At 43.8% G+C, this 27,389-nt stretch overlaps 1 protein-coding gene across 1 annotated transcript in view; it reads right to left on the reverse strand.

Annotated features, from left to right (window-relative positions):
- LOC124615369 (ADAMTS-like protein 4) overlaps nt 1-27,389 on the reverse strand; it is a 732,241-nt gene that overhangs the window by 157,695 nt on the left and 547,157 nt on the right. Inside the window, exon 3 of the mRNA XM_047143191.1 lies at nt 110-255. Coding sequence (XP_046999147.1) covers nt 110-255 — 146 coding nt within the window. The remainder of the gene's footprint in view (nt 1-109; nt 256-27,389) is intronic.

Genomic DNA, 27,389 nt, shown 5'->3' on the forward strand with positions numbered 1-27,389 from the left:
TCAAGAAGAAGGAACTTTTCACAGTACTGATCTGTAGTGGACACTGTGTCCCGAGCTCGACTCCAAGCAGAGTACACAGTGTGGGGCGGCCGCGGCAGGCGGTACTGACCATGATGTCGACGGGGCTGCGCAGCGGGCCGGGCGCCGTGATGGACTCCGGGTCGTGCCGGCGGTACGTGAAGCCGTCGTACTCGCCCGGTCGCACCACCGCCCAGTCCCCGTTCAGGATGAAGCTGCCGTCCTGGCGGCGCAGGGCTGCAACAGGCGGGGGTACCGCACAGTGAGCAAGCTACGTCACACATTAACTCATCAGTCGGACTGGCACAGTGAGTCGAATACCTCTACAATATAACTACAATAGTACGATATTGCGCACACATGGCTTACCCATAGCCTGGAGGTTCAAATGACTCTGAGCACTATGCGACTTAACTGCTGAGGTCATCAGTCGCCTAGAACATAGAACTAATTAAACTAACTAACCTAAGGACATCACACACATCCATGCCCGAGGCAGGATTCGAACCTGCGACCGTAGCGGCCGCTCGGTTCCAGACAGCCTGGTGGATGTCTCATATCAGCGCACACTCCACTGCAGAGTGAAAATCTCATTCTGGAATAGTACATTTCATTCGCGCATCGCTTTATTCATTGTGTTTGCAGTTTGTTCACAACAAGGGAAATTACAGTGACAACACTGAAAGGCTACAGGACGTGCCCGACGCGATGTCCTTCACGTTATAGCCGGCCGGTGTGACCGAGCGGTTCTAGGCGCTTCAGTCTGGAACCGCGCGACCGCTCCTGTCGTAGGATCGAATCCTGCTTCGGGCATGGATGTGTGTGATGCCCTTAGGTTAGTTACGTTCAAGTAGTTCTAAGCTCTAGGGGACCGATGACCTCCGACGTTAAGTCCCATAGTGCTCAGAGCCATTTGAACCATTTTCACATTATAAGACTGCAGCCGTCCCCTCCACCCGTTTATGGGCTTTGGTTCAAATGGCTCTGAGCACTATGGGACTCAACTGCTGAGGTCATTAGTCCCCTAGAACTTAGAACTAGTTAAACCTAACTAACCTAAGGACATCACAAACATCCATGCCCGAGGCAGGGTTCGAACCTGCGACCGTAGCGGTCTTGCGGTTCCAGAATGCAGCGCCTTTAACCGCACGGCCACTTCGGCCGGCTTTTATGGGCTTTAATCAAGACTTGTGACGGAATACAAGCACAAGCTTTTGAAGGTGAGCAAGGTTTCTGATCTTGCAAACACAAGACTGAAATCTAATAGACTTAAATGTGGTAACGTGGTGACCACTCCACCGGACCTCAGTGACCTATCTGTCTAAGAGAAAAACTGGATATTCGGGTAAGCCACGACAATTAGCCAGTAATGATGCTGGGCGACACCATATCTTCGTCTAAGGGCTGGGATACACACGACAGCTTTTTACTCTCAGACTATGGGACAATTTCGCTGACAGTTACTCCCTGATAGTTACTTGCGAGTAATTTCCGTAAGTGTCTAAGAGTCTTGCGGGGGCAGATGTCAGAAGCGTTTACACACAGTATGTGAGAGCTGAGAGATCACTCTTCGCGAGATTTTTCAGACGTGTTTCTGTGTGTGAAGGAAGAAGTTCGATGGAAAAGCGTGAGGCTGCAACTGCACTTTTAATACGTTTAATGGCAAAGGAAAAGTGTTAACGACTTTGTTCGTTTTGAATAAGAGAGTGGATTAGGTGGTTCGATGATTTTGGAGCACACAAGAATCTCATTGCGGACCTTGTGATGGAAGATACACAAAAATATCGGTATTTTACGAGAATGCTGAATGCGGAAGAAATACTCCTTATAATGGAACCCAAAATTACCAAGCAGGATACTTTTATGCGTAAATCCATTAGCGTTAATGGCAGAATACATGTGACACTATCATTTATAAAATCAAGTACGTTTATTCCCTTTAGTATTTGGTAAAGTAACAATTACGAAGAAATAACATCATTCCAAATTTCATCTTGATACCCGTACTGGTTCGAAGGCCAAATAGGGAAGGTAATCTGATAAGTGACGCATTTCCAGACAGAACTTCATTTGAACGTCTTTACTTCTACTGGCTCAAGGAACAACTCGTAAATTTCCTAAGGTCTGCTCTTCAATAGCATAATCAATAAATTGTGGCCATAGCTGTATTACTTGAAGTTAACTGACAGTATTCGGAGTTCTAAAACGATTACTTTCAAACATGACTTCGCTTGTTTCTCTATGTTAAATGGTATGTGTTACGAAATTGTTTTGCCTGATTCCTTAAATTTTAGACTTTTGGTGGATTTCTTCTATAGGCGTATTAAAAACTGTAGCCATTCCAGGTAAGAAACTTTGCTCCTTATTTCGTTTTCTGTAGTCCAGAAACTGACATAACGACGGCCTTTCCTCGTACAGATTAGTCCGGCGTCCACTTCCTGGCAGCCTACTTAGTCTTTTTTTTTTTTTTTTTTTTTTTTTTGCTGACGCATCGTTCGCATTCACTTCACCATGCGCATCCATGGCGACACTAGTGAGCACTAGTGAGCTCGACACCCTGACAATGCCGGTATACGTTTATAGAGCAGATTGATGTCGCAACCGGTTAGTCTCTCATTTATATTAATGAAGGATCGTCTCTGCTCGATAATAGTTTTTATTGTTTATTAATTCCATATAACATTTCTGTGATGTTTTATAAGCTTTTGCCGCGTTACATTGTTTAGAAATTTCAAAATATGCCCACTGATCGTGCTGTTGGTGTAAGAACTAAAACGGGCAATTTCTTCGCTCAGAAACAAGCCGTGGCAACAAATTATGGGTCTAAACACTCAGTTTCGTGAGTACTTTCATTTCATGTGTGCGTGAGTATGGCAAAATGTATTACCAAGTTCTGGTAGCGTAAAAGCTGTCAAATACGTCACAATTCCTGGGCGCCATATGGTCGCTCAGCACTCACCGAGTACTCGCAGCTCTCCCAACAACGCCGGTATAATTTTTCTTGCGTTAGAGCTACGGTGAGCAGCTCTGGAGAGATATAGGTTACCGTCTACACGAGAAGTCTAAACTCGCTGAGTGCGACTATCTCACTGTCAGATCATTCCCCACTCTCGAACACTGCCGGCGATCTGACTCTAAGTCCTTTTTACACAGCATGTATTAATCGCAAAAGCTCTTTGAGAGTGATAAACTTTCACGTGTATACATAGCTTGACAACTGAAGGTAACGGGTTGCGGCTAGTGTACCTTGAATGAAAAAGGTCCCTACAATACGAAACCCACACCAAACTATGACTTATGATGCGCCAACTCTCTTCGATGCGTTCATCGAGAGGTAGTCGACATCAGACGGCTATGTGTGATTCTGTTTACTTACTTCTGCGTTCACAGATACATTATCTTCATGTATAAACAGAACGTCGTAGGAGAAACAAGTCTTCAAATTGAACCCGAACACCTGGATCTTCCTCAGAGAGGCCTTTGAATTCTGTAACGATTCATGTTTACGTGTGGCTAAAATTCTCATTACTGATGAAAGGCTAACACCGGTTTCCTGCGCCATACAGGATTTTTGCTGGACGATAATAGAACGGCGGTTGATGTTGCTTAATCCGTAGCAGTTATCAATCGTGAAGCATCGGGTTTGTCTGCTACAGAGTCGGTATTTCGCGGGTACGTTTCACAAGATGTCATGGGTTGAAAACCTGTGCGACAACACGGTAACTCCTCTCTCATATCAGGACGATCTATGCGCGTTCGGCTTCTGTTAATGCTATCAGTTTTGACGTCATATGGATGAAAAATCAATGATAGCTGCAGATCGAATACTGTTATGCTCAAATTATCAGTCTGTTTGATGAGGAAATGGGCACCTTGCCTGTAAGGATAAGATGTCAATCGTAACCCGAGAATTAATAACGCTATGCTATAATGAAAGGAAACATCGTTTTTCGAGAGTGATTCTCTACTTGTGAGATATCTTTCAGTAGTAACATCCAAGATAGCGGCTTCCAGAGTGGGCGCCATATTTGTAACATAGTTTCACAGGTTCCCCCCTCTCCTCACCCATCTCACACTACGTGACTAAACTTATCTTTACCCAGCCGTTTTTGTTTTATAAGAGAGGTTCTACACCTATGGACCACCTTGTACGCAATACAGAAATTACTCAGCCCCAGTACACGTCACGCTAGTGTCGTCTCTACGCTCGACAATGTGCTCAGTTCTGCGAAAAAAAGGGTCTAGAATTCTTCAGTTACGCCACATCTTTCTGAGGTCAGTCATTGATAACTACATCACTGATAACTGGACCTCCCACAAGACTCTCACACCCTTACCAGTAATTATCAGAGGGTAGCTATCAGCGAAAATTGGCCCATAGTGTAAACAATTCTGTCTGACATGTCGGATGTATCCTAGACCTCAGACGAAGGCATGCTGCCGTCGCTGCTGTCTGAATACCGGACATTTCCAACTTTCTTTCAGCACGGTGTTGTGCAACCTGATTACCGCTAGTTATCTGGGCTTACAACTCCCAAAATGAGATGATATTGGTCACTACTTTTCACTTCCCAGATATTTACTATATCGTCGGGTAATGTAGCAGTCCAGTCGAGATCTGATAGCGAGCCTGAGTGTTCGTCAGTTCAGGAATGTCTTCACAAAGCCCTTTGAACAACGGTGTTGTCATGTTGGTGTGTCCATAGCATACTTGAAGACGTAGAAGAAAGAGCGCCACTTGGGAAGTAACAGTCCTGTTTCATGTTCGCAGTAACCTGAATGAGTAAGCCCACGTCAAGGTACGGAAACACCCCAAAACACCATGGAAACACTTACGGTCTGAACTACAACCTCACCATGCTAAGGGTTAAAAGCCTCATTCTGCCTTCGCTGCATTCGATTCCTTGCATCATTTGAAAACGGCGAAATTGTTACTTCTCGGATCATGCTACCATACGACGCTGTTCCAGTCAGCTACTATCCTATTACAGTGCTGTTTGGCCCAGTAAAGACGTACAGCCTTAAGTATCTCTGTGAACTAGATGAGATGGATCTGCACTCACTAACAGCAGCTTTTCCTGTCGGATTTGAAACCGAGTTTCACTGACAAGGCGTGCACTCATTTCCTGTTCCTGGGTGCTAGGAATTCCTTGTACCACCACTCCTCTTACGTCAGCCTCCGTAACTCAAGCTGTGAGCGTGTTGGCTGGTATGGAAGGACCGGCTTCGATTCCCGGCACTGCCAGGAATTTTTCTTTAGTGGAAGGGCTGGTACAGGGTGCACGCCGCCTCGTGATCCAAATGAGGAGCTACTTTAGAGAGAAGTGGCGGCTCCAAGCCCAAGAAAGCCTACAACGACCGGGAGAGCGGTTTACTGAACCCACGGCCCTCCATGCAGTGTCCAATGACATCATTGGCAGAAGATGACACGGCGGTCGGTCGGTATTGACGGGCCCATCAGGGCCAGAATGTTGAGTTTTACTTACCGCCCATAGGCCGTGTTACGTGGCTACGATTGGTACACTAGTAGACACGTTTGGACACACTCCGTTGCTACGCCAACAAACTGTGCTATTTCGATCACAGAACTGGCGTAGTCGCGTCCAAACATGATTGCTAATTTCTGCTGAGCTCTGGCGTCTCCACGTCGACCCGTCCTAGTGTGGTGAATCCTTACAACCGCCTGGCACGACGTCAGTGGTGGAGGGTCATATGCGGTGAGCTTGTAACTAAAGTTGGTTTCGATAGATAGTCTGTCACTATGCGCTCTCTCTCTCTCTCTCTCTCTCTCTCTCTCTCTCATACACACACACACACACACACACACACACACACACACACACACATACACAGAGACATAGAGAGAGAGAGAGAGAGAGAGAGAAAGAGAGAGAGAGAAGGATGGCGGGAAGGGGGGGGATGTAGGCAGAGAGAAAGAGGGTGGAAATAATGTCGTGATAGAGCACCCCCTCCTACACCTTCCACTACTGCCTCTGCCTCATCCGTTCTTCAGAGAATGTATGCGCACTATCTCTCTGCTGGTTTTTTCTCATAGCCAGACGAATGCAAAAATGGTAAATGTAATGCTGCCACAAGACAAAACTAGCCTGAAATGTGTTTCCGGCATTTCCTGACTACGTAATAGGAACAGGAAAAACGTTTTAAGCGAGTTGGAAATGAGAAAATATTGCTCGAATATAAGAGTAGTTATCTCTGAGGAAAATAAAACTCCGCAGGTGACAATTAAAAGATCTTTGCCTCAGAACATTATCAGAAAAGAATTCATCTCTTGCTTGACAAAATTCTGTTACAAAAGCTAAAGCTTCAAGGTCAGGCTGTAGATGTTAAGTCTTTCTAGTTGTTACTGATTAAAGTTGTAGTGGGACAGTGGATCCTCAGCTCTCTATTCCAACGGATGACGGCTGGTGTGGGAATCCATGCAATAGCCTTCTAAAAAAGTAGGATAGGTGGGTGACGCTCTCACCACGTTACTTTGTTCTAGAGCTATGGGATGTTTTTCTTCTCGTATGTGATGACTGTGGGAACCAACTCGAATGGCTTAAGCACCGATTGTATAGAACTCATAAATATGTGTTCGATAACGTAACGGGATTGCGGTCATAGCTGCAATAAGAAATGGTAGTACAAAATGGAATCTGTAAAACCGATTTAAGGTTGCACTATCAATAGCAAACCCCACTCAGGATCTTGGTACTGTAGTTCACATTGTTGCCGTGATTTTAAACTTCTCGAAAGCCTTGAATACAGTTCCACACCGTCGGCTAGTAGTGAAGGCACAAGCTTATGTAATCTCGGGGGTTACTATACAACTGAATCCAATTCCTGCTTAACCGAGTGCACAACTCCTACACTTTAAACAATTTTTTTCTAGAAAACTTTGTGAAACATGCAAATATCCTTTATGTCACTTGATGGAAGCTATTGCTCCTTTCCGTGCCAAGAAAACGTGCCAAAAAATTCCTGCTTTAGGTTTTTTCTTTAGTTAAATTTGGGACCTTCTAGCAAAGGCATTTGGTTCTCTTCGAAGGAGGCTACCAAGTACCTTAATTTACGGTACTCAAACGCACGTTTCTATGTTTACTCGGAAGACTCGTTTCGACGCGAAAAGAGCAACTAATTTCGTATCCACAAAAGAATGCACAGTGCGCTGCACCTCAATTTTTTCTTTAGCGGAGATAAGTTTGCTTCTGGCTGCCGAGGAGGAAATATTTAAATTCTACCCCCACCCTCTCCCTCATAACTTGGCCCCGATGGAAAGTTTTTCTTAGAAATTTGCGTAAGATGAAGCTGAGTGAAAACAGATGCGAGCTATTCAGGGAGTAGAAACAGGTTAATAACCTCTAGAATACCGTAACGTTTACAAACAGGAGCGGAATGGATGGCGCTTTTATTTCGCGGAGTTACTGCTCGGGCTAACTTACAAACGCATTGTATGTTTTTCTTTCATGGAACACAGACTGCACCAGGCCTAACTAATGTTACGCGGTAGCCATTACAGGGGTAAAGTCAGTAACAGAGACCGTTGCAGAGGGAAAAATGCAGATAAATGACGTCTGATATTATCACTGTGGACAGAGTATTTTTATCATTAGAGACAGACTATTTTTGTCTGGATGTGTGATGTCACGCGAGAATAATATGTTATAGCATGAAAATGAATCTTCCAAATGTGGAGCTGTTTTGTCAAACAGTGAAAGTCATAAGCTGAGATGGATAAATGGTAAACAGATCTGTTTCTACACGTACAGATTACGATTTGTGCATTTTCTGTGAGCGATAATGTTCTTCTCCTCGCTGAAAAAATTCGTCATTTTGTCATTCTGTAAGGTGTCTATTGTCCACTCACTCTAAGGGTTTTGTTAGTAAACACTCAACAACGGACAAAGTTTTTCGGTTATTGCTTTACAAACGTACATTTTTTGCCCTGTTTTTGTCATATTTTATGTTGTTTCCTGTAACTGTCGACACTGTTCGGAATTACTTACAAATATAGGCTGCGTGTGGCCCGGCTGTAGTTGGTTTAGTGTACAACGTATTGGAAGCAGATAAAATTGTTTTGAACTGTTCATTTCATCTGCACCAAACGCACATGTGGGTTCTACGTTGAAGCCCATTCTTGTTGGAATTTCTCTCCAAATATGCCAAAAATATCATTAAAAGCATCCTTCATAGCGTTTACGGCTTCACGTCTACAAGATTCAGCTCGACCTGAAGAGTACAGAGTTAATCTGAAATTTTGATGATGGAGAATTCTGAAGAAAAGTTCTTACCGTGTGTACTTTTCGCATACGACGGGGCATTTCTTGGCAGTCAACATGACAGTTGCATTTGGGGATCACAGCGACTAATGGAAACGCACCAAACAATCAATACATGGATATTCGGTGCGAACTGCCCCATCATCATGTTGTTAGATCTCTACATCCAGGTGAGAGCATATAACTGGGGACATTTCTATTCACTTGCAATTAATGTATTCACGAAAACTGGAAATTTTGAAGCTGTAATTAGGACTGATGATGTTTTAACGCAACATTTTGCTCCATATCTGCTTACAGCATTATCTGAGAAGCTCTTCAATCCATGGATTGGACGAGTGTTCCAGTCCGCCGCCCCCCTGTGGATAGATATTGCACTTCTGGACATCTGTTACTAGTATTACATGAAGAACACCATTTATGCGAAATCTTCGCTAGTATGAGTCGATCAGTCGCTTAAAACATCACAGAATTGCGTAATTGAAACTGTCTTCGTCAGCCTTGGTGTTCTAGCAGTAAGGGCGTGCCTGGAAACCGAGAAGTCCTGGAATCGAATCCCAGCCGGACTACGGACGGTTTCAGTCTACCTTCACCCCTGAACGATGAGGGAGTCACCAGGAATGACACATGGTTGGGACTGTCCGGTTGGATAGTTGAGGCAGACCGCCGAAGTAGCGTCCAAGTGAAAGCCTTGCAGCCGGGCGTTCACCCAAACAAAGTTGTTACTGACTCTTTCTCTGGATACGTTCATAAGGCGTGGGTGGAGACTGTTTTGACACCGGTGAATATGTCGAAGGTACCGAGACGAATATAAATTTTTGTGCATTTTTGAGTATTTTTGAAAATTCTGTATGCTTATGCGCTTATCAGTCTGCGTAGCATAATTTTCTAACCTTAGCGTCCTTTTTCTATCACCACACAGCAAGACATAAAGCAATGTCATTTATCGAAACCGCTGTTTCGAGGTGTAGGAAATTTTATCTAATATCAAGTGTCCACTTTACAAATGACTCACTGTAACAAAATCATGTCATTTGTACGTGTGCCTCTTCTTCGAGGATCGACGGATAACGCAGAGCAATGCGATATTTTTTTTGCGTATGCACATATTTTTAATTTTCTGAATAGTCTGTTGGAAGTTGTCTTATGTTATTAATCGGCAAACAGCTACTGCAGCGAGAGCAGCGTTGTGAGAGGCGGTAGCAGATCGGTGTCCAACGAAAAAAGATTATCACATTCATTTCGTACCAACGAAATTTAAGTTTTTAAGGAGATGAACTTATAACGCGTTGAAATATCTTACTAGACATCACACGTGCTGAGTTTATTGTTTTCTGCTAAAAATAATTGGAATTGTGAACGGGATTCAATAAAAAAGGTGCAAAACAATCACTGTGGAGACAAGAGGATCATTCTTACACGATCTTAATCTTCAGCACTATCCATTTGTTCTGATACTGGAGACTGACATGAGCATCAATTAACAACTGACCGAAATTTATGCTCGTTGCGACAAGTTTGTCTACATGTATGCTGTAGTGTTTAACGTTTTTTGTTCACCTTGGGCTGAACTGATTACGGCATGCCCGTAACTGTGTCAGAAGTGGCATGGGGAAGCAGGTCCATAGTCAGTGAAGACAGAGTCGGGAGGTGACAGCTTTTTGACCCATTTCAACTAGTAGTCTGGCGTAAGCCTACCCTCGAAGCTGACAGCCGGTGAACTGCACATTGTCGGTCTAAGATTAACAGTATTTATATGGGCCCGGCTCTTCCATGTTTTGCTAAGGCATCGTTTGCAATCACTTGTGCCACAACAGAGCCATGACTCCGCTGTGTAATAGTCAGGTCTTCAACGCCACAGCGTTTATTATCTTTCTGTAGTGTCAATAATATTATAAGCCCCGGCTTTGCTAGAAGGGCTGGAATATTTGGTAGCTTTTTGTGGTGGCAGCTGACCTGTTCAGCATATCCCTAAGATGCTACAAGTTCGATCCCAAATGGTTCAAATGGCTCTGAGCACTATGGGACTTAACATCTGAGGTCATTAGTCCCCTAGAACTTAGAACTACTTAAACCTAACTAACCTAAGGACATCACACACATCCATGCCCGAGGCAGGATTCGAACCTGCGACCGTAGCAGTCGCGCGGTTCCGGACTGCGCGCCTAGAACCGCTAGACCACCGCGGCCGGCAGTTCGATTCCAGGTGACCTACAAGAAAGGGAATCTCCCCATACGATTATGTAAATTTATGAAAAGCAATGTCATGCAACAACAACGTCTGATTGACGAAAAACTATTAGGGGCGGCCCCATTAAGCATGAAAGTACGGATACGTCACACATGGGTATATTACTGAAGGGGCTCATGTGTTTACGAAAGAAACTAGCAGTCGCTATAAAAAGTGAATGAATTACCCAGTTAAGTATGTAGACGTTTAATAAGCGGGCAAAAGTATTGTAATCATGAAATCGAGCCTTAGCACAGGTAGGTGAACATATGAAAGCATAACGTCAAACTAAATCAAAGATGTGACCAATGACTGTAAAAATAATTATTTGTTTAAAGAAAGAATCTGAATAGTAAGTAGAAAACCAGCAGAATCCTCGCAACCCTCTCGGCTCAGTGACCGGCTAGCTGGCTCGTTCTTATCACTACTACATGGTGTGAATGTGGAAGTCGTGACAGTAACAGCTGGAAATTCGCCTTTTGTACTCAGTTCTAGTATGGAGACATCCTTCCGTGTAATGCCTTGGTAGGAAGGGTGTACTCGTTGCACTCCCAACAGCAAGTCTGCTCTCTTCCGTCTTCTGGCAGCAAGTGTCATCTCACTTAACTTTTCGAAACTTGGCTACTTCTGTCATTGGAGGAATCTTGCCGACCAACTGCAGCAGACCTTGCGAGTTCAGACCAATAATGATTTTATAAATAAGTTTAACGAAGTCCTACTCTAGTGGATTTTCTCATGGTTAAGAAATGATGGTCTGGTGCAGGGAGGATGGCAGAAAATCTCTCCCACTTCATTGCAGGTTTCAGTCCTTAGCTAATCGAAGGCCTTACATCTAGACACTAGTGGAAAAGAGCACCTTCTACAGAAACAATTATTGTGAACCAGAGAAAAGACCGACAGGGTTCCCCATTCCGGTGGCTATACCTGGCTTCACATGCTATGTTTCCAAAAAGATTTGTTCAGGCATCTCACACTGTTGTGCAGAGATGGGGACTGGGGAATCCTCCATCACCTACTTGCTCTGATGGGCAGCTTTCGCTACTTAACACGTTAATGAACCTCTCTGGTCCTTTACTTAAACTTCTGTATTGCATGTGCCAGCTAGAAAGAGCTCTCAGGGCTGCAGAAAATAACAGGCCGCCTTCACTGCAATAAAAAGAAAGAAAAGAAGAAGTAATTACCTGCGCAATGCCAAGTAAAGCAGCCATGATACATCAATAAAATAGCACACTCCGCTGCAGAGTGAAATTCTCATTATAATAAAATAGGTTTATTATGCGTTGGAAACAGACAAGAATGTCAGACTGCTAGAAAATGCTGATTCTAAATAGTTCAAATGGCTCTAAGCACTATGGGACTTAACATCTGATGTCATCAGTCCCCTAGACTACTACTTAAACCTAATGACATCACACAAATCCATGCCCGAGGCAGGATTCGAACATGCGACCGTAGCAGCAGCGCGGTTCCGGACTGAAGCGCCTAGAACCGCTCGGCCACAGCCAAGAAATCATATCATTGATTGTTGTATCCTATGTACATCTCCAGCTCCACAAACCTCATTATGCTGTGCGCTGGAAGGTTCTTCTGTAACTAATGTCTTTTCTGCCCTTCACTTTATCATTTGCGTAATATTAGGGGGAAAATAGGTGTATAAGGCACTATTCTCTTTGATTTTCTCATGATGGTCGTTTGATGAGACTAATGTAGGAGTAAAATGTTGCCTGACTCTACCTGGAACGTACGCTCTTGGATTTTCAATAATGAGATTCTCCACAACGTACAATGCCTCTCTTGTAATGTCTGTAGTTTGCAGATCGTCTCCGTAACGCCATCGCACCTAGTAAATGGTTTCGTGTCTAAACGAACTTTTCTCTATCGATCCTCTCTTTCTTGTGTGGTAATACAACTCCGTAAGGGTCCTAGAGTGATGAGCAAAACTCAAGAATCTGTCAGACACGTGTTTCCAACTTCATTCGTAGATGAAATACATTTACTTAAGACTGCTTCAATGAATTTCACCCTGGCATATGCTTTTCCTGCAATTTGTTTTCTGTGATCATTCCTTTTTCGCTCGCTCTAGGAGACAAAGCATCAGTCGGTAGCGGATATTTTCACTCCCTTATGCGCAATATTTTCCGATAATTTACGTTCAGGATCATCTGCCAGTCCGTGCTCTAACCGTCGATTTTCTGCAGGTCGTCTTGCAGATACTTACAGCCTTCAGGCGTTGCAATCTTCCTATCAACAATAGTATCGTCTGTGAACAGCCTCATGGAGCTTACTAAATCATTAATGTATATCGGAAATAGCAAAGAGCCTGTAGCAGCCCTTTTGAGATACATAGTAAAGTGCCTACAGCAGTCCTCTTTGGGTATTGCCAAAATTGATGTTAGATCTGTCGATTTGATTCTGTTAAGAATGACACGTTGAGTTCTATCTGCAAAGATGCTCTAAACCTCATCATAAGTCTGGTCTGATAGTTGCTAAGCTTGTATTTTGTTCAGCATACGGCAGTTACTTAGTTACTTACTTGTTATATAAATCATATTCGCGATAAACTTTATGATTAGGAACGTGTCAGAATAACGAACGTGCAACATACACACACATACATAAACACTAAAAAATATTTCTATAGCTCCACACAGGCCATTAAAAATTTTTATCTGTAAAAATAATTATTTTAATTCAAAAATAGTGGCCAAAGACTTCCGGCATAAGAAGTGACCCTAGTTGTGCCAACAGCTTTGTCAAAGAGCAGACAGACGTTCAGAGCACTCTCTTGTCCTTGGGGTGGGAAAAATACCCGCTTAACGGCGGAAGAATTAACAATGATCAACTGCAAGAGGATTCAGACGGTAATGGAAACCACTGGATTAAAGACACATAATTTATATCCGCGGGCCATGTGGCCCATAAGTAAACAAGAGTCTCGATGATTTCTCCTTTGGCAAAAGAGTATGGACTAGCCCCAGTGCCCCATTCGCATCTCCGGCAGGTGACTGCCAATGGGGAGGTGATCACGTGAAAAAGATTGAATAACCAACAAAAGGGTAACGTTCTAGAGTCGGACTTGGAATGTCAGAAGTTTGAACGTTACAGAAACGCTAGAAAATCGGTAAAGGGAAATGCAGGGGTTCAATAAAGATAGGGTGGTGGTGAGTGAAGCGAAATGGGTTTCTGGTCAGACGAGTATGGAGTAATATCAACAGCAGCAGAAAATGGAATAACGGTAGTACCATTCATTATGAATAGGAACGGAAGGCAGATGTGAGTAACTATGAACAAATCAGTGATAATGTTGTTGTAATGAGAATCAACAGCAAACCAACACCGACAACAATAGTTGAGGTATCACGCCGACGTCGCAAGCAGGGTGTGAAGAGATGGAGAAATATGAGTGTACTGAACGGGTACTTCAGTGCGTATAGAGAAATAAAAATCTAATAGTCATGGGGGACTGGGGTGTGGCTGTAAGGAGGAAGAATATGGGCTGGTAGAAGGAATGAGAGACGAGAAAGACTAATTGAGTTCTGCAATAAATATCGGTTAGTAATAGCGAATACTCTGTTCAAGAGCCACAAGAGGAGGAGATATACTTGGGAAAGGCCGGAAGATACGGTAACATTTAACTTAGATTACATCATAATCAGGCAGATATTCCGGAATCAGATATTGGATTGTACGGGGTACCGAGGAGCAGATATAGACTCAGATCACAAATGGTTCAAATGACTCTGAGCATTATGGGACTTAACACCTGAGGTCATCAGTCCCCTAGAACTTAGAACTACTTAAACCTAACTAACCTAAGGACATCACACACATCCATGCCCGAGGCAGGATTCGAACTTGCGACCGTAGCGGTCGCGCGGTTCCAGACTGAAGCGCCTAGAACCGCTCGGCTACAGCGGCCGGCCTCAGATCACAATATAGTAACAGTTTAGAGTAGGCTGATGATTAAGAGATTTGTCAGGAAGTACCAGGGCGCAAAGAAGGGGGATACGGAAGTACTAAGGAATGAAGAGATAAGCTTGAAGTCCTCTGAGGTTATAGATCGCGCGTTAATGAATAACGCAGTAGGCATTTTAGTTAGAGAAAAAAAGGAATACTCTAAAAAGATCGGTCACAGAAATTTGAGGAACAAAACATAGGCACAACGAAGGTAGCCGTGAAGAAACCATGTAACAGAAGAAATACTTCAGATGATCGATGAAAGACATAACAAAAGCCGCCTCAGCAAGGAATGCGGAGGAATGTGTAGCAGCGAAAGGGTTAATTGTTTATCACCCAGCGTGTGGCTCGAACCAGTGACACTCTGCCACCTGTAAATTGGAAATTTGTGTTAAGTTCCTATGGGACCAAACTGCTGAGGTCATCGGTCCCTACTTAATCTAACTTAAACTAACGCTAAGAACAAAACACACACACACACACACACACACACACACAGACACAGACACACACACACACACACACACACACACACACACACACACACACACGTATCCGAGGGAGGACTCGAACCTCCGACGGGGGATGCAAGGTAATGAAATATGCATTTTTTTTGTTTTGTGACTATTAGTGTAATGTAATAAAATAAAATATGAGCCGTAACTTATATAAAAAGAAACACACATTAATGCAATGGCTCAGCATAAAAGAGAAATAACTAATGTAGGAATATTATTAACAGTGTAATACGTTGTTTAATTTAGCTCGACGTATGCAAGCACTCAGTAAACTAGCTCAGTTCTCAGGGTAGTTACGTAATCGTCGATACATCGTGGTTTCGTCTCGATTCCCCAATATAACACAACAAGAGTAGCATCCACAAATGAAATCCTATAATGGAACTGGAATTCTATGACCAGACGTTTTCTGCCTGGGATGTTATCTCGTTATATAAAGAAAATCTGTAAGTAAAATTTTTAAATTATTAGTAGCTGTCCGCAGCTCGTGGTCATGCGGTAGCGTTCTCGCTTCCCGCGCCCGGGTTCCCGGGTTCGATTCCCGGCTGGGTCAGGGATTTTCTCTGCCTCGTGATGACTGGGTGTTGTGTGATGTCCTTAGGTTAGTTAGGTTTTAGTAGTTCTAAGTTCTAGGTGACTGATGACCATAGATGTTAAGTCCCATAGTGCTCAGAGCCATTTGAACCAAGCCGTTAGTAGCTGCTTCCGGTCTCCTGGGATCTGAAATAAAGAAAAAAAGTCCGAACCGACGGCACGTCTCGTAGATGAGCTAAAAGAAAAAAGTTAAAGATTTTCTAAGATGACGCCTAACATAGCAAATTCTTTGTTAAGGCCCATATCTACTTAAGACAATAAAGGTATCAGATTTACAATAGATTCACCACATACCCAAATTATTTTGACAAAATAACCATTATATTTTTCGGGTTTTAAGTAAAACTTACATTATCAGCTGGTACACCAAGATGAGCTTTACACAAGAACGTCCTTTTAGATCCGAATCCAAGCAGATAAGATAAGCGAATGACAAAGGAAAGATAGCTCATGCATGGAAGCGCAAGAGTCCATGGAATAACATGTCCATTGCAGTTCTATCTCTTCTTCTTTGGCGTACTTGTCGATTATTCGTAAAATCTATCGTAATGTTTAGTGTACATTTTTTTAAAACCCAAGTCCACCCAGGAGAAACAGTACAGGGAGCCGCGCTCTGCCACGTGTAATAACCGCATCCATCCCCTCCCGCCTTCCCCCTCTGCTCCCCAGCCCCTTGCTGACGCACACCCGGGTATGAAAATCCTGTTGTTGTAGAAATCGTCGGAAGGTCAGAGATTATCTAAATCGAGCGGCATCGCAATAATCTGCGAGGAAGTAGAGCGGCACCTTAGAACAAGAACAAGAGTGCCGTGCTGTGAGGAAGTACGTAGTGCTTTAGAGAGCGGCGCTGTTAGGGGCGTCCGCTTGGAGTCTGGCGTACAGCCGAGTGGGCAGCGGGAAGACAGACGCGGCGCGAGGCACGGAGCGCAGTGGACTGCGGGTATCGCCTTACCATTAACACTCCTAAACGGCGCGGCGCCGGCAGCCACAAAGGAGTGCATCATAAATCGCCCCCGCCGAAGCGGCGGCCACAAAAAGACGACAAATGGTGGCACGAGGGCCAGGGGAGCAGAGGGGCCCACTCCGGCCGCGGCAGTCTCAAGGCGAGGGGAGGCCGTTTTTCTCGAGGCCGCCTGTCTTCCCGCGCCGACAGTGGCGCAGTGGAAATAGAGCGGCTAATCGACGCCAGATATACACCGCGTCTATCGGCCGCCAATAGCCGTCCACGCGCCGGCCCTTAACGGTTTATAGGCAGGCACCGTAAGGAGCCAACGCGAGCATCGGGGCTGGTGCGTTAAGTAACTAACGGTCTGCACCGACAGCCACAAGGACGTCTTTTATCCACGCTGAGTCCCTACACCCAGTCGAAATGTAAAAAAAAAAAAAAAACATAAATTGACGAATTCTGTGGTGTGCGTACTGTAAGACCTTCAGTACACACACCATCAGGTTATTTGACTTGTCGCTCTAACGAAGTAGGCGAGTGTCAGCAATATGTCTCGTGGTCTTATCGTGGCGTGTTTATCTTCTGCCGTTAGGTCAGACGATAGAAATGCCACTTGCACGCTTAGAGTAGCAGATTGACGGTGACCAACTTTAAACAGAACTTGATTAATTTTCAAACACATTTATTAAAATAATAACAAGCATAAAAATTACTTAACTTGGTTCTTGATGCTATTTACAATTCACAATCTGAAGTTCCTTCGGTATTGGTACGTTAATCTTATTCTCACATATATCTCTGATACTTGACAAAAGTGTCTATACATTTATCTTCATGGCTATGTACAGGAATATGGTAATATTATTAGGCGCAGACTGAAACTTGACTATAGACTGGTACAGACAAATGTAGAACTCGTGCAGACTGGGCAGACAAATGCAGACTGACTAATCGGAGGTCTGTACACTCGTTATAATATCTCGCGCGTTCATGTATCACTGCGCGAGTGTGATCCGTGAGGAGAAAAGGTTCTACGTTAGCAGCAATCTCATTGGCTGCGTTATATATTAATACGCGGATCGGCGGAAGCAGAATTTGGTCCGTCTCTACGGCAGCGCCATGTCGTATAGCGGAGACGGACGAGCGCTGCACCTGCGCTGTTGTGCTTAGCGGGGCGCGCTCTAGTGGGAAAGTTGTGTACGCGCTGACTACGCGGAACTATGTACACAACAGTTTCCAAATACACTATCTGAGAGGAAGTACCCGGACACCTATTAGCCGACATGAATATGGGGTGCGTTCACCCTTCGCGTTTATGACAGCTTTAACTCTGATGGGGACAATTTCTATGAGGTGTCTGAATGTATATGGAGGAAGGCAGCCCGTTTTTTTTCACAGCCTAAAACAGAGAAGTTAGTGATGTGTGATGCTGGAATCTGGAGCGAAGTCGATGATATAACTGATCCCAAAGGTGTTCCACTGGGTTCAGGTTGGGACTCTGGGAAAGCTAGCCCATTTCAGGAATGTTACTATCTACGAAACACAGCCTCCCAGATGCTGCTTTGTGAAAGAGCGCATTGTTATCCTTATACACTACTAGCCATTAAAATTGCTACACCACGAAGATGACGTACTACAGACGCGAAATTTAACCGACAGGAATAAGATGCTGTATTATGCAAATGATTAGCTTTTCAGAGCATTCACACAAGGTTGGGGCCGGTGGCGACACCTACAACGTGCTGACATGAGGAAAGTTTCCAACAGATTTCTCATACACAAACAGCAGTTGACCGGCGTTGCCTGGTGAAACGTTGTTATGATGCCTTGTGTAAGGAAAAAAATGCGTACCATCACGTTTCCGACTTTGATACAGGTCGGATTATAGCCTATCGCGACTGCGGTTTATCGTAACGCGACATTGCTGCTTGCGTTGGTCGAGATCGAGTGACTGTCAGCAGAATATGGAATCGGTGGGTTCAGGAGGGAAATAAGGAACGCCGTGCTGGATCCCAACGACGTCGTATCACCAGCAGTCGAGATGACAGGCATCTTATCCGCATGGCTGTAGCGGATCGTGCAGCCACGTCTCGATCCCTGAGTCAACGGATGGGGACGTTTGCAAGAAAACAACCATCTGCACGAACAGTTCGACGACGTTTGTAGCAGCATGGACTACCAGCTCGGAGAACATGGCTGCGGTTACCCTTGACGCTGCATCACAGACAGGAGCGCCTGCGATGGTGTACTCAACGACGAATGTGGGTGCACGAATGGCAAAACGTCATTTTTTCGGATGAATCCAGGTTCTGTTGAGAGCATCATGATGGTCGCATCCGTGTTTGGCGACATCGCGGTGAACGCACATTGGAAGCGTCTATTCGTCATCGCCATACTGGCGTATCACCCGGCGTGATGGTATGGGATGCCATAGGTTACACGTCTCGGTTACTTCTTGTTCGTATTGACGGCACTTTGAACATTGGACGTTACATTCCAGATGAGTTACGACCCGTGGCTCTACCCTTCATTCGATCTCTGCGAAGCCCTACATTTCAGCAGGATAATGCACGACCGCATGTTGCAGGTCCTGTACGGGCCTTTCTGGATACAGAAAATGTTCGACTGCTGCCCTAGCCAGCACATTCTCCAGATCTCTCACCAATGAAAACGTCTGGTCAATGGTGCCGAGCAACTGGCTCGTCACAATACGCCAGTCACTACTCTTGATGAACTGTGGTATCGTGTTGAAGCTGCATGGGCCGCTGTAGCTGTACACGCCATCCAAGCTCTGTTTGACTCAATGCCCAGGCGTATCACGGCCGTTGTTACGGCCAGACGTGGTTCTTCTGTGTACTGATTTCTCAGGATCTATGCACCCAAATTGCGTGAAAATGTAATCACATGTCAGTTCTAGTATAATATATTTGTCCAATGAAGAACCGTTTATCATCTGCATTTTTTCTTGGTATAGCAATTTTAATGGCCAGTAGTGTACAATCAATCATTGTCTCCGAACTGCCCTTTACTGTACGCAGTAAAAAATGCTGTAAAATATGTTCATATTTCTTCGCAATCATCGTTTTCGTATGCGCAGTAAGGTGACCACACCCCAATCACGGAAAAGACTCCCGTACAGTAACACCATCTCCTGCTTGCTCCACTCTTGGCACTACACGTGATGCAAGGCAATGTTCTACAGGGATTCGCCAAACCCAAACCCGTCCATCGGACTGCTACAGTGTACAGCGTCATTCATCACTGCGAAACACTGGTTTGCAGTCATCCAGCGTCACACCATCTCATGCATCGCTTAGCGGTGTGCTCAGCAATGTTAACTTATAAGGATGTGCTCGACCACTGTAGCCCATTATTTTTAAATTTCTTAGCACAATGACTGTACTAACTGCGCTGGCACCACTTTGGAACTCACGAGTGATTCATTTCGATCATTTTATGCGACTTATTTAGTCAACTTCCGTAGAGCTCGACGTTCCCTATCCACCAGTACATGAAGTCAGCCTCGTCTTGTTTAAACTGTGGCTGCTCCTTCACTTTCCCACTTCACACTCACATCACCAACAGTCGACTTGGGCAGCTGTGACATCCAACGACCAGCAAAATTTCGAATTGATTCAGCTTTCCTGAGCGACACACAGCCGCGCGGGATTAGCCGAGCGGTCTAAGGCGCTGCAGTCATGGACTGTGCGGCTGGTCCCGGCGGAGGTTCGAGTCCTCCCTCGGGCATGGGTGTGTGTGTTTGATCTTAGGATAATTTAGGTTAAGTAATTTGTAAGCTTAGGGACTGATGACCTTAGCAGTTAAGCCACCTAAGATTTCACACACATTTGAACATTTTGAACCAACCCACTCTGCTGTTACTTCCTACTTTTATATTATACATGAAATGTATTCGCAGTTGTGAATGTGAACAACCATGAGCTGTATGATGAAATCACGACACTAAAAGTTTGTGTCGGATCGCGACGTGAACCCTGACTTCCTGCTGATCGCGGGCGGTTACCTTACCATTAATCTATCCGAGAATGCTCCACCACCAGACCCAAACTCCCATATCTAGACACATGTTTGACCTTATATGAAATTTTGGGTCTGACCGTGGTGCGTGCTAGGACAGTCTAACGCAAAGGCGACCGCTCGGCGCAAGCGGGATATCCGGGTTCGAATCTCGGTCCAGCACCAATTTTCAGTTTCGTCATTCCACTAGACAGACGGTTGCTCATATTTGCAACTGCGAATACATTTCGTATATTTCATAACGGTTGTAGTCTACCTGTATGTCCGAAGTATCATTGCATTGTAACTGAAAAACACGGGCACTGCAGTGTTGTATCCTTTTACACTGAAGAGCCAAAGAAACTGGCAGACCTGCTTAATATCGTGTAGGGCCCCAAAGAGCAAGCAAAAGTGCGGCAATACGACGTGGCATGTACTCGACTAACGTCTGAAGTAGTGCTGGAGGGAATTGAAACCATGAATCCCGCACGGCTGTCCATAAATCCGTAAGCGAACGAGGGGGTGGACATCTCTTCTGAACAGCACGTTGCGAGACATCCCAGATATCCTCAAAAATATTCATGTCTGAAGAGTTTGGAGGGCAGCGGAAGTGTTTAAACTGAGAAGAGTGTTCCTGGAGCCACTCTGTAGCAATTCTGGAGGTTGGGGTGTCACATTGTCCTGCTGGTATTGCCCAAGTCCGTCAGAATGTACAACGGACACGAATGGATGTAGGTAGTCAGACAGGATGTTTACGTTCATGTGATCTCACAGAGTTGCATCTAGATGTATCAGGGGTCCCATATCACTCCAACTGCACACGCCCCAAACGAATACAGAGCCTCCACCAGCTTGAACGGTCCTCTGATGACATGTAGGGTCCATGGATTCAGAGGTTGTCTCCAGACTCGTACACGTCCGTCTGCTCGATACAATTTGAAACGAGACTAACCCGACCAGGCAACATGTTACCAGTCATCAACACTCCCATGTCGGTTTTCACAGGCTCAGGCGAGGAATAAAGCTTCGTGTCGCGCAGTCATCAAGGGTAGACGAATGGGCCTTCGGCCCCGAAAGCCCCTTTCTATGATATTTCGTTGAATGGTTCGCATGCTGACACTTGTGAATGGCCCAGCACTGAAATCTGCTGCAATTTGCGGAAGGGTTGCACATCTGTCACGTTGAACGATGCTCTTCAGTCGTCGTTAGTCCCTTTCTTGTAAGATCTTTTTCCGGCCGCAGAGATCGGAGATTTGATGTTGTACCGGATACCTGATACTCACGGTACACTCGTGAAATGCTGGTACAGGAAAATCCCCGCTTCATCGCTACCTCGAAGATGCTATGTCCCATCGCTCGAGCGCCGACTATAACATCACATTCAAACTCACTTAAATCTTGGTTACCAGCCATTGTAGCAGCAGTAACCGATCTAACAACTGCGCCAGACACTTGTTGTCTTATATAGCGCGTATTCTGCCAGTTTACATATCTCTGTATTTGAACATTTATGCCTATACCAGTTTCTTGGAGCTTCAGCGTGCCATCTGGTGGTCAGTTCCTCATTAAACAGGCCTGTGTGTATGATTTTGATGAGATAGTGTATGTGACACTTGATGTTAGTAAAATTCTACTTTTCGTCGTAAATTAAGAATGCACGCAAAATTTATACCGTAGCACTGTTATTAGTGGCCTTGGGTTTGAAACATTAAACATTGAGATTATTTGCATAATACACTAAATTGGTGACAAAGGCTGTGATATTTTTTTTACATTTAGACGTACATCTTTACCCCACAGGCCGTCTTACAGAACGAAGGGGCGGGAAGAAAGATCGGAGTTTAACGTGCCTTCGACGACGATGACATTAGAGACGGAGCCCAAGTTCGGAATGGGGAAGGATGGCATGGGGAGTACTGCCACATCATCTGCCTTAAGCAGTTTAGGGAAAATACAGAAAAAATCTTGAACATGAATGGTCGCAAAGGGCGTTGAACTACTGTCCTGCGAAATACGACTCCAGTGCCTTAATGCTGAATGCTGCGTCATAATCTACGACGAAGGTTACACCTGTAGCATCACGTGCCACCTTTCCTGTTCCATTCGCGAATAGTGCGTGGAAGAATAACGACAGATGGTAAGTCTCTGTGTGACCTCGAATTCCTCGACTTGCTTATCACACGTCATTCGTGAGAGGTATGTGAGGTGGTGGCTGGCTCGCGTGGTGAGGGGGGGGGGGGGGGGGAGGGACGCCGGGGAATGTAATATGTGTCGCGACAAGTTTTTAAACGCACGTTCTGGGAATTTTAATAGCTAAAAACGAGAGAAATCGGTTAGCGAGGCACATTTGAGGATGAATAACTTTTGAGATTCTTCTAATGATTGTAATTTCTTGTACTACATGTTACGCTGGATGGTTCTCTGCTACACTGCAGCTTACTTCCATCTGAGAACATGCAAGCGAGACATGCTACGGGGTTTTATAGGATGCAACGGCGTTCGGCATGACGGCAAAAATGAAAATGAGTTTTTTAATTATAATTGTAACCATTACTGTGGCGAAACTAATTTGTTTGGGTTGAGAAAAAACTGTGAGAAAGTTAGAACAATACGGTGGGTATAGTACGAATATCTACGTGGATTTTGTTTCAATAAACGCAGTGTTGTACATAATTTGCCTTCACTGCATACTACGTCAGTTTAAATCATCGACGTGTATTTAGAGTCATTTTTAATTAAGTCAACACAGGACAGGTTTGACTTTGGTAAAGAAACGGACGAGCTAGCTGCTAGCAACTTGAATTTCCGTAGATAAATGTTCTAAATGACAACGAAGAAATTGTTTCACCGTTCAGTTATAACGTATCATTCCATTTCGAATCATTTTTCACGATCGAGTTAAATCCCAAAGACGCTTGGTGCATAGTTCAAACATTGCTGCCGGCATTTTCGTTTTACTCGCTGGTCAGTAAAAATTATAAAAGACACAGTGCCTATTTTATGCTCCCTACCTCTGTGATAGATCTTGCTTAGGCTTCATTTCAACATTAGCGCTTACTGGGTCGATTAGTTAGAATAAGCCTTGAGAACTATTTAATGGTATATGTTCAATTTATCATTGTGAGCTTAGTTATGGGGAATGAATCGTAAGGAAATGCATCCGGGACATCGAATAAAAGAATAAGTAGTGTGAACTTATTTATAACTGCTAATTAGCCTGCTGGAGTGGCCGTGCGGTTCTAGGCGCTACAGTCTGGAACCGTCCGACCGCTACGGTCGCATGTTCGAATCCTGCCTCGGGCATGGATGTATGTGATGTCCTTAGGTTAGTTAGGTTTAAGTAGTTCTAAGTTCTAGGGAACTGATGGCCTCAGAAGTTAAGTCCCATAGTGCTCAGAGCCGATTCAACCATTTTTTTTTGCTAATTACTTACCGATCTTTATCCCTGAAGTACTTAATAATAAATGCTGATAGTAATCCACCCATCATTAATTCTAACTGTAAGCTCAACTTTCGTTATCTCATCTTTAACGCTAAACTTTCAGAGTGGCTAGTTTATTTTTTGTTGATCAATGAACCTGCAGCAAGCGTTGAATTTAAAAACACAGATTATTCAGATAAAAGGTTTGCAAAAATTAGAAAATGTATCTAGTGCCAGTTTCAGTCAGATGATATGGATATTATTTACATACTGAATGGTAACACTCGGAAACAAAGCACAGTTGCCTCTACTGTCGCAATAGCCGTAATTTTAGGGTAATGGTGCCTGGTAAGTGCTATTATACAAACAAAACAGAGAAATAAATTAAAAAATTCGGATACATTTCCACAAAGCCACACCTATAACTACAGTTTTAGGCTACAGATAATAACAACCTGATAAAGGCTCATATGCTTTCAACGTTTATGCCAGAAGCCAGTTGCAGGCTGCAGTTATGCATTTCTTTCTGAATAAAGCCATTTTTATCTTTAATGTGTATCTTCGTTCACAAAGTAGTTTCTTCTAGTGCCGTCATCATTTAAAAATTAAAACCCGTAAAACAGTGTTCAGTGTCAGTTTTAGTAAATATAGCGATGCGAAATTTGAAGGAGCGCTGAGGCTTAGGTTTTATTGAAACCGACGCTGAAATTTGTTTTAAAAAGTTTCTGATCTGATGATAGCAGTAGCCGAAACGACGTTGTAAACAAAGTGATGATAGCAGTAGCCGAAACGACGTTGTAAACAAAGTAACACATTAAGCGATCACAATGGCTTTTTCCACAAAATATTCATAATGATAAAACAGTCATTCAGGTCATTTACTTTCCTTATTAACAAATTATGCTTTTCACCATTGATAAATTTCATTTCTGATTTATTTGAAAGTTATCAAGTTTCGACGATTAGTACTCATCTTAATGTTTATTTTGAGTCTCAATCTGTAATTTATGAACGTCGGGCGTTTTAAGAAGAGAGGATTAAGAGCGCATGCACATTCTGTAATTTATCTGACCCTGTCACCTGTTGCAAAATTATGTCATGGTACTATAAGTGAGTAAAGACTATTCGAAAGAAATAGGTCACGGAAGTAAGTCTCTGCTGATAGTTAATCAGTGTCAACAATACACTTGCTTAACTCGTGTATTTCTGCATTCACTCAAGCAGAAAGTTACACTTATGCCATTATGCCATTACCGAAACGTTCCAGTTAAACAAGTTGTAAGGTCGGTCAGCATAGTCACTGATACTCGTAAGTTCACACTGTGTTAGCTCATTAAAAATTAATCGCCCTAACCTATACAGGATGAAACATGTAATTCTACTTAATTTTTCATTACTCATCGGCGATTCGCTTTATCGCGAGAATTAATTCGTTACAAAAAAGTAGTGCATCTCTGAAGTCTGTGTGTCTTCCACCCGACTCTTCCGGGCCTCAGCAACACTGGGGTTGAAACTCGTTGTCAGCTAAAGGATAATGTCCAAACATTCTGAAGCACTAACAGCTTAATTTATTGGAATCTTGCGACTTAACGTGTGGACAAATTCCGACTACATCGTGAGAGCTACCGATATCAGCATCCTTACAGGGTATATAAATAATTTCTAGGCAAAAGTTATTGATATAGAGGATACATTACGTCTCGAACAAGTATCTAAACTGACTTACAAACTTCATTTCATTAATGATAATATACTTTGATAGTAACAGTTAAAGGAAGAATACTTTATTTGTAACTACCTAATTTACGATGACAGTACTTCGCTTCCACTGTAAGAAAGTGCGACGCCCATACTAAATTGTGCTTATTTTCAGTCTTTTTCAGCCGGTCATTAAAATGACGCTATCATATTTGTTCGTGCGCAGGACTGAGAAATCTGATACGTGTAACTTCGAAAAGGTTACCGGTTATATTTCAGTGAGAGGAGAGAGCGCTCGTGGTCGTTACGAGGCAGGAGGAATATGAAATACGTTCCGACACCCTCTGCAGTCTCATATAATTATTTCAAACAGCTAATAATGAAAAATGATGGCGAGGCTGTGGAAAGAAACATCAATTAGCGCGTAATGTATGGCTGACGTAATGGCGCAAACGGCAGTAGCGGATGCAGCCCCCTCCGCAATGCATCTTCTTCAAAAGAAAAAACTGGACGTTAACCAGTCGAATAAACAGAGACAAATTTACCAGTCTAGCGTTCACAGCGTAAATTAACACAACTAATTATGGTTCCTCTTTGTACGTCCTACTTCAGAAGAACAGAATTCGCCAAGGAGACAAGCCGTGGTGAATACTGAATTACTGTTGCGGTCTGCTCTTTGATGTGGTTACATCTATTTTCACTGGCAGTTTATTTCCTTTGCACTGTCTTGCGCACAACCCTTTGCGGCCCTCGCAGTGTGAATATATCGTGTTTGTCACACACCTGATCTTACAGTCTACACCGGTAACTTTTCTTCGCAATAACAAGACAGTAGTGTTTATCGTAGATAGCTTAGGTCAGAAGGGCACTGGAAGAAAGTCCAGATAACTTCAAAGCATACGCGTTCTTAGAGGAAGTCTTCAATAAGTTAGGGAGGATAAGATGTTCGAAATCCACAGAAAAGGTACACATGGCGGCGTATTGAGTTTGAAATCAAGGAAGACCTAACGGAAGTACCGAAAGTTGATCAAGAGAGTCGGCCTTAGGCAGGATTTACTCTTAAAGCCATAGATTGTTTAGTTGTCTGTCGCAACAACATTATAATTGCTTCCTAGGAATCGAAAATGTCCTCTGTGCGAATCAAAATCACTCTCGAAAACAACGATCATGTGAAACCCAGTTCGCTCTGTTCGTTCACTTTCTGAGAAAGCTGTAGATACCGGCGCTCAGGTTAACGTCGTGGCCCTTCACTTCCGGATGGCGTTCGATGTAGCTCTATACTGCAGACTAACGAACAAGATACTAGTGCACAAAGTATGAGACCAGCTGGGTGGTTAGACTGAAACAGAACACGACATGTCACCATCAAAGGAGAGCAATCTTTAGACGTGAAAGACAGGTTTTTCAAAGTACTTGCATTAGACGTCTAAGGATGATAGATTACGCCACACGGAAGATATTTCGTTAGAGAGAAAATGTTTCGATGACGCTTCCCAGAGACGCTTGACATTGTTTTTCATAGATTATCAGCGGAAAAATTCTCCTATCGGAGCGCAAAAAATGCGAATATGTTCCTGTTTATTTACAAGACTCCGACTGAAAAGTGGAGCACCAGCTGCGTCGCTCTACATTTCTCAGCACCATTAAAAAATTTCCAAAATATTATGGAATGCGGACATATTTGCGGTCTTTTTAACAAGCAACTCACCTG

The sequence above is a fragment of the Schistocerca americana genome, chromosome 5, assembly GCF_021461395.2.
Source record: "Schistocerca americana isolate TAMUIC-IGC-003095 chromosome 5, iqSchAmer2.1, whole genome shotgun sequence".
Classification (NCBI taxonomy): domain Eukaryota; kingdom Metazoa; phylum Arthropoda; class Insecta; order Orthoptera; family Acrididae; genus Schistocerca; species Schistocerca americana.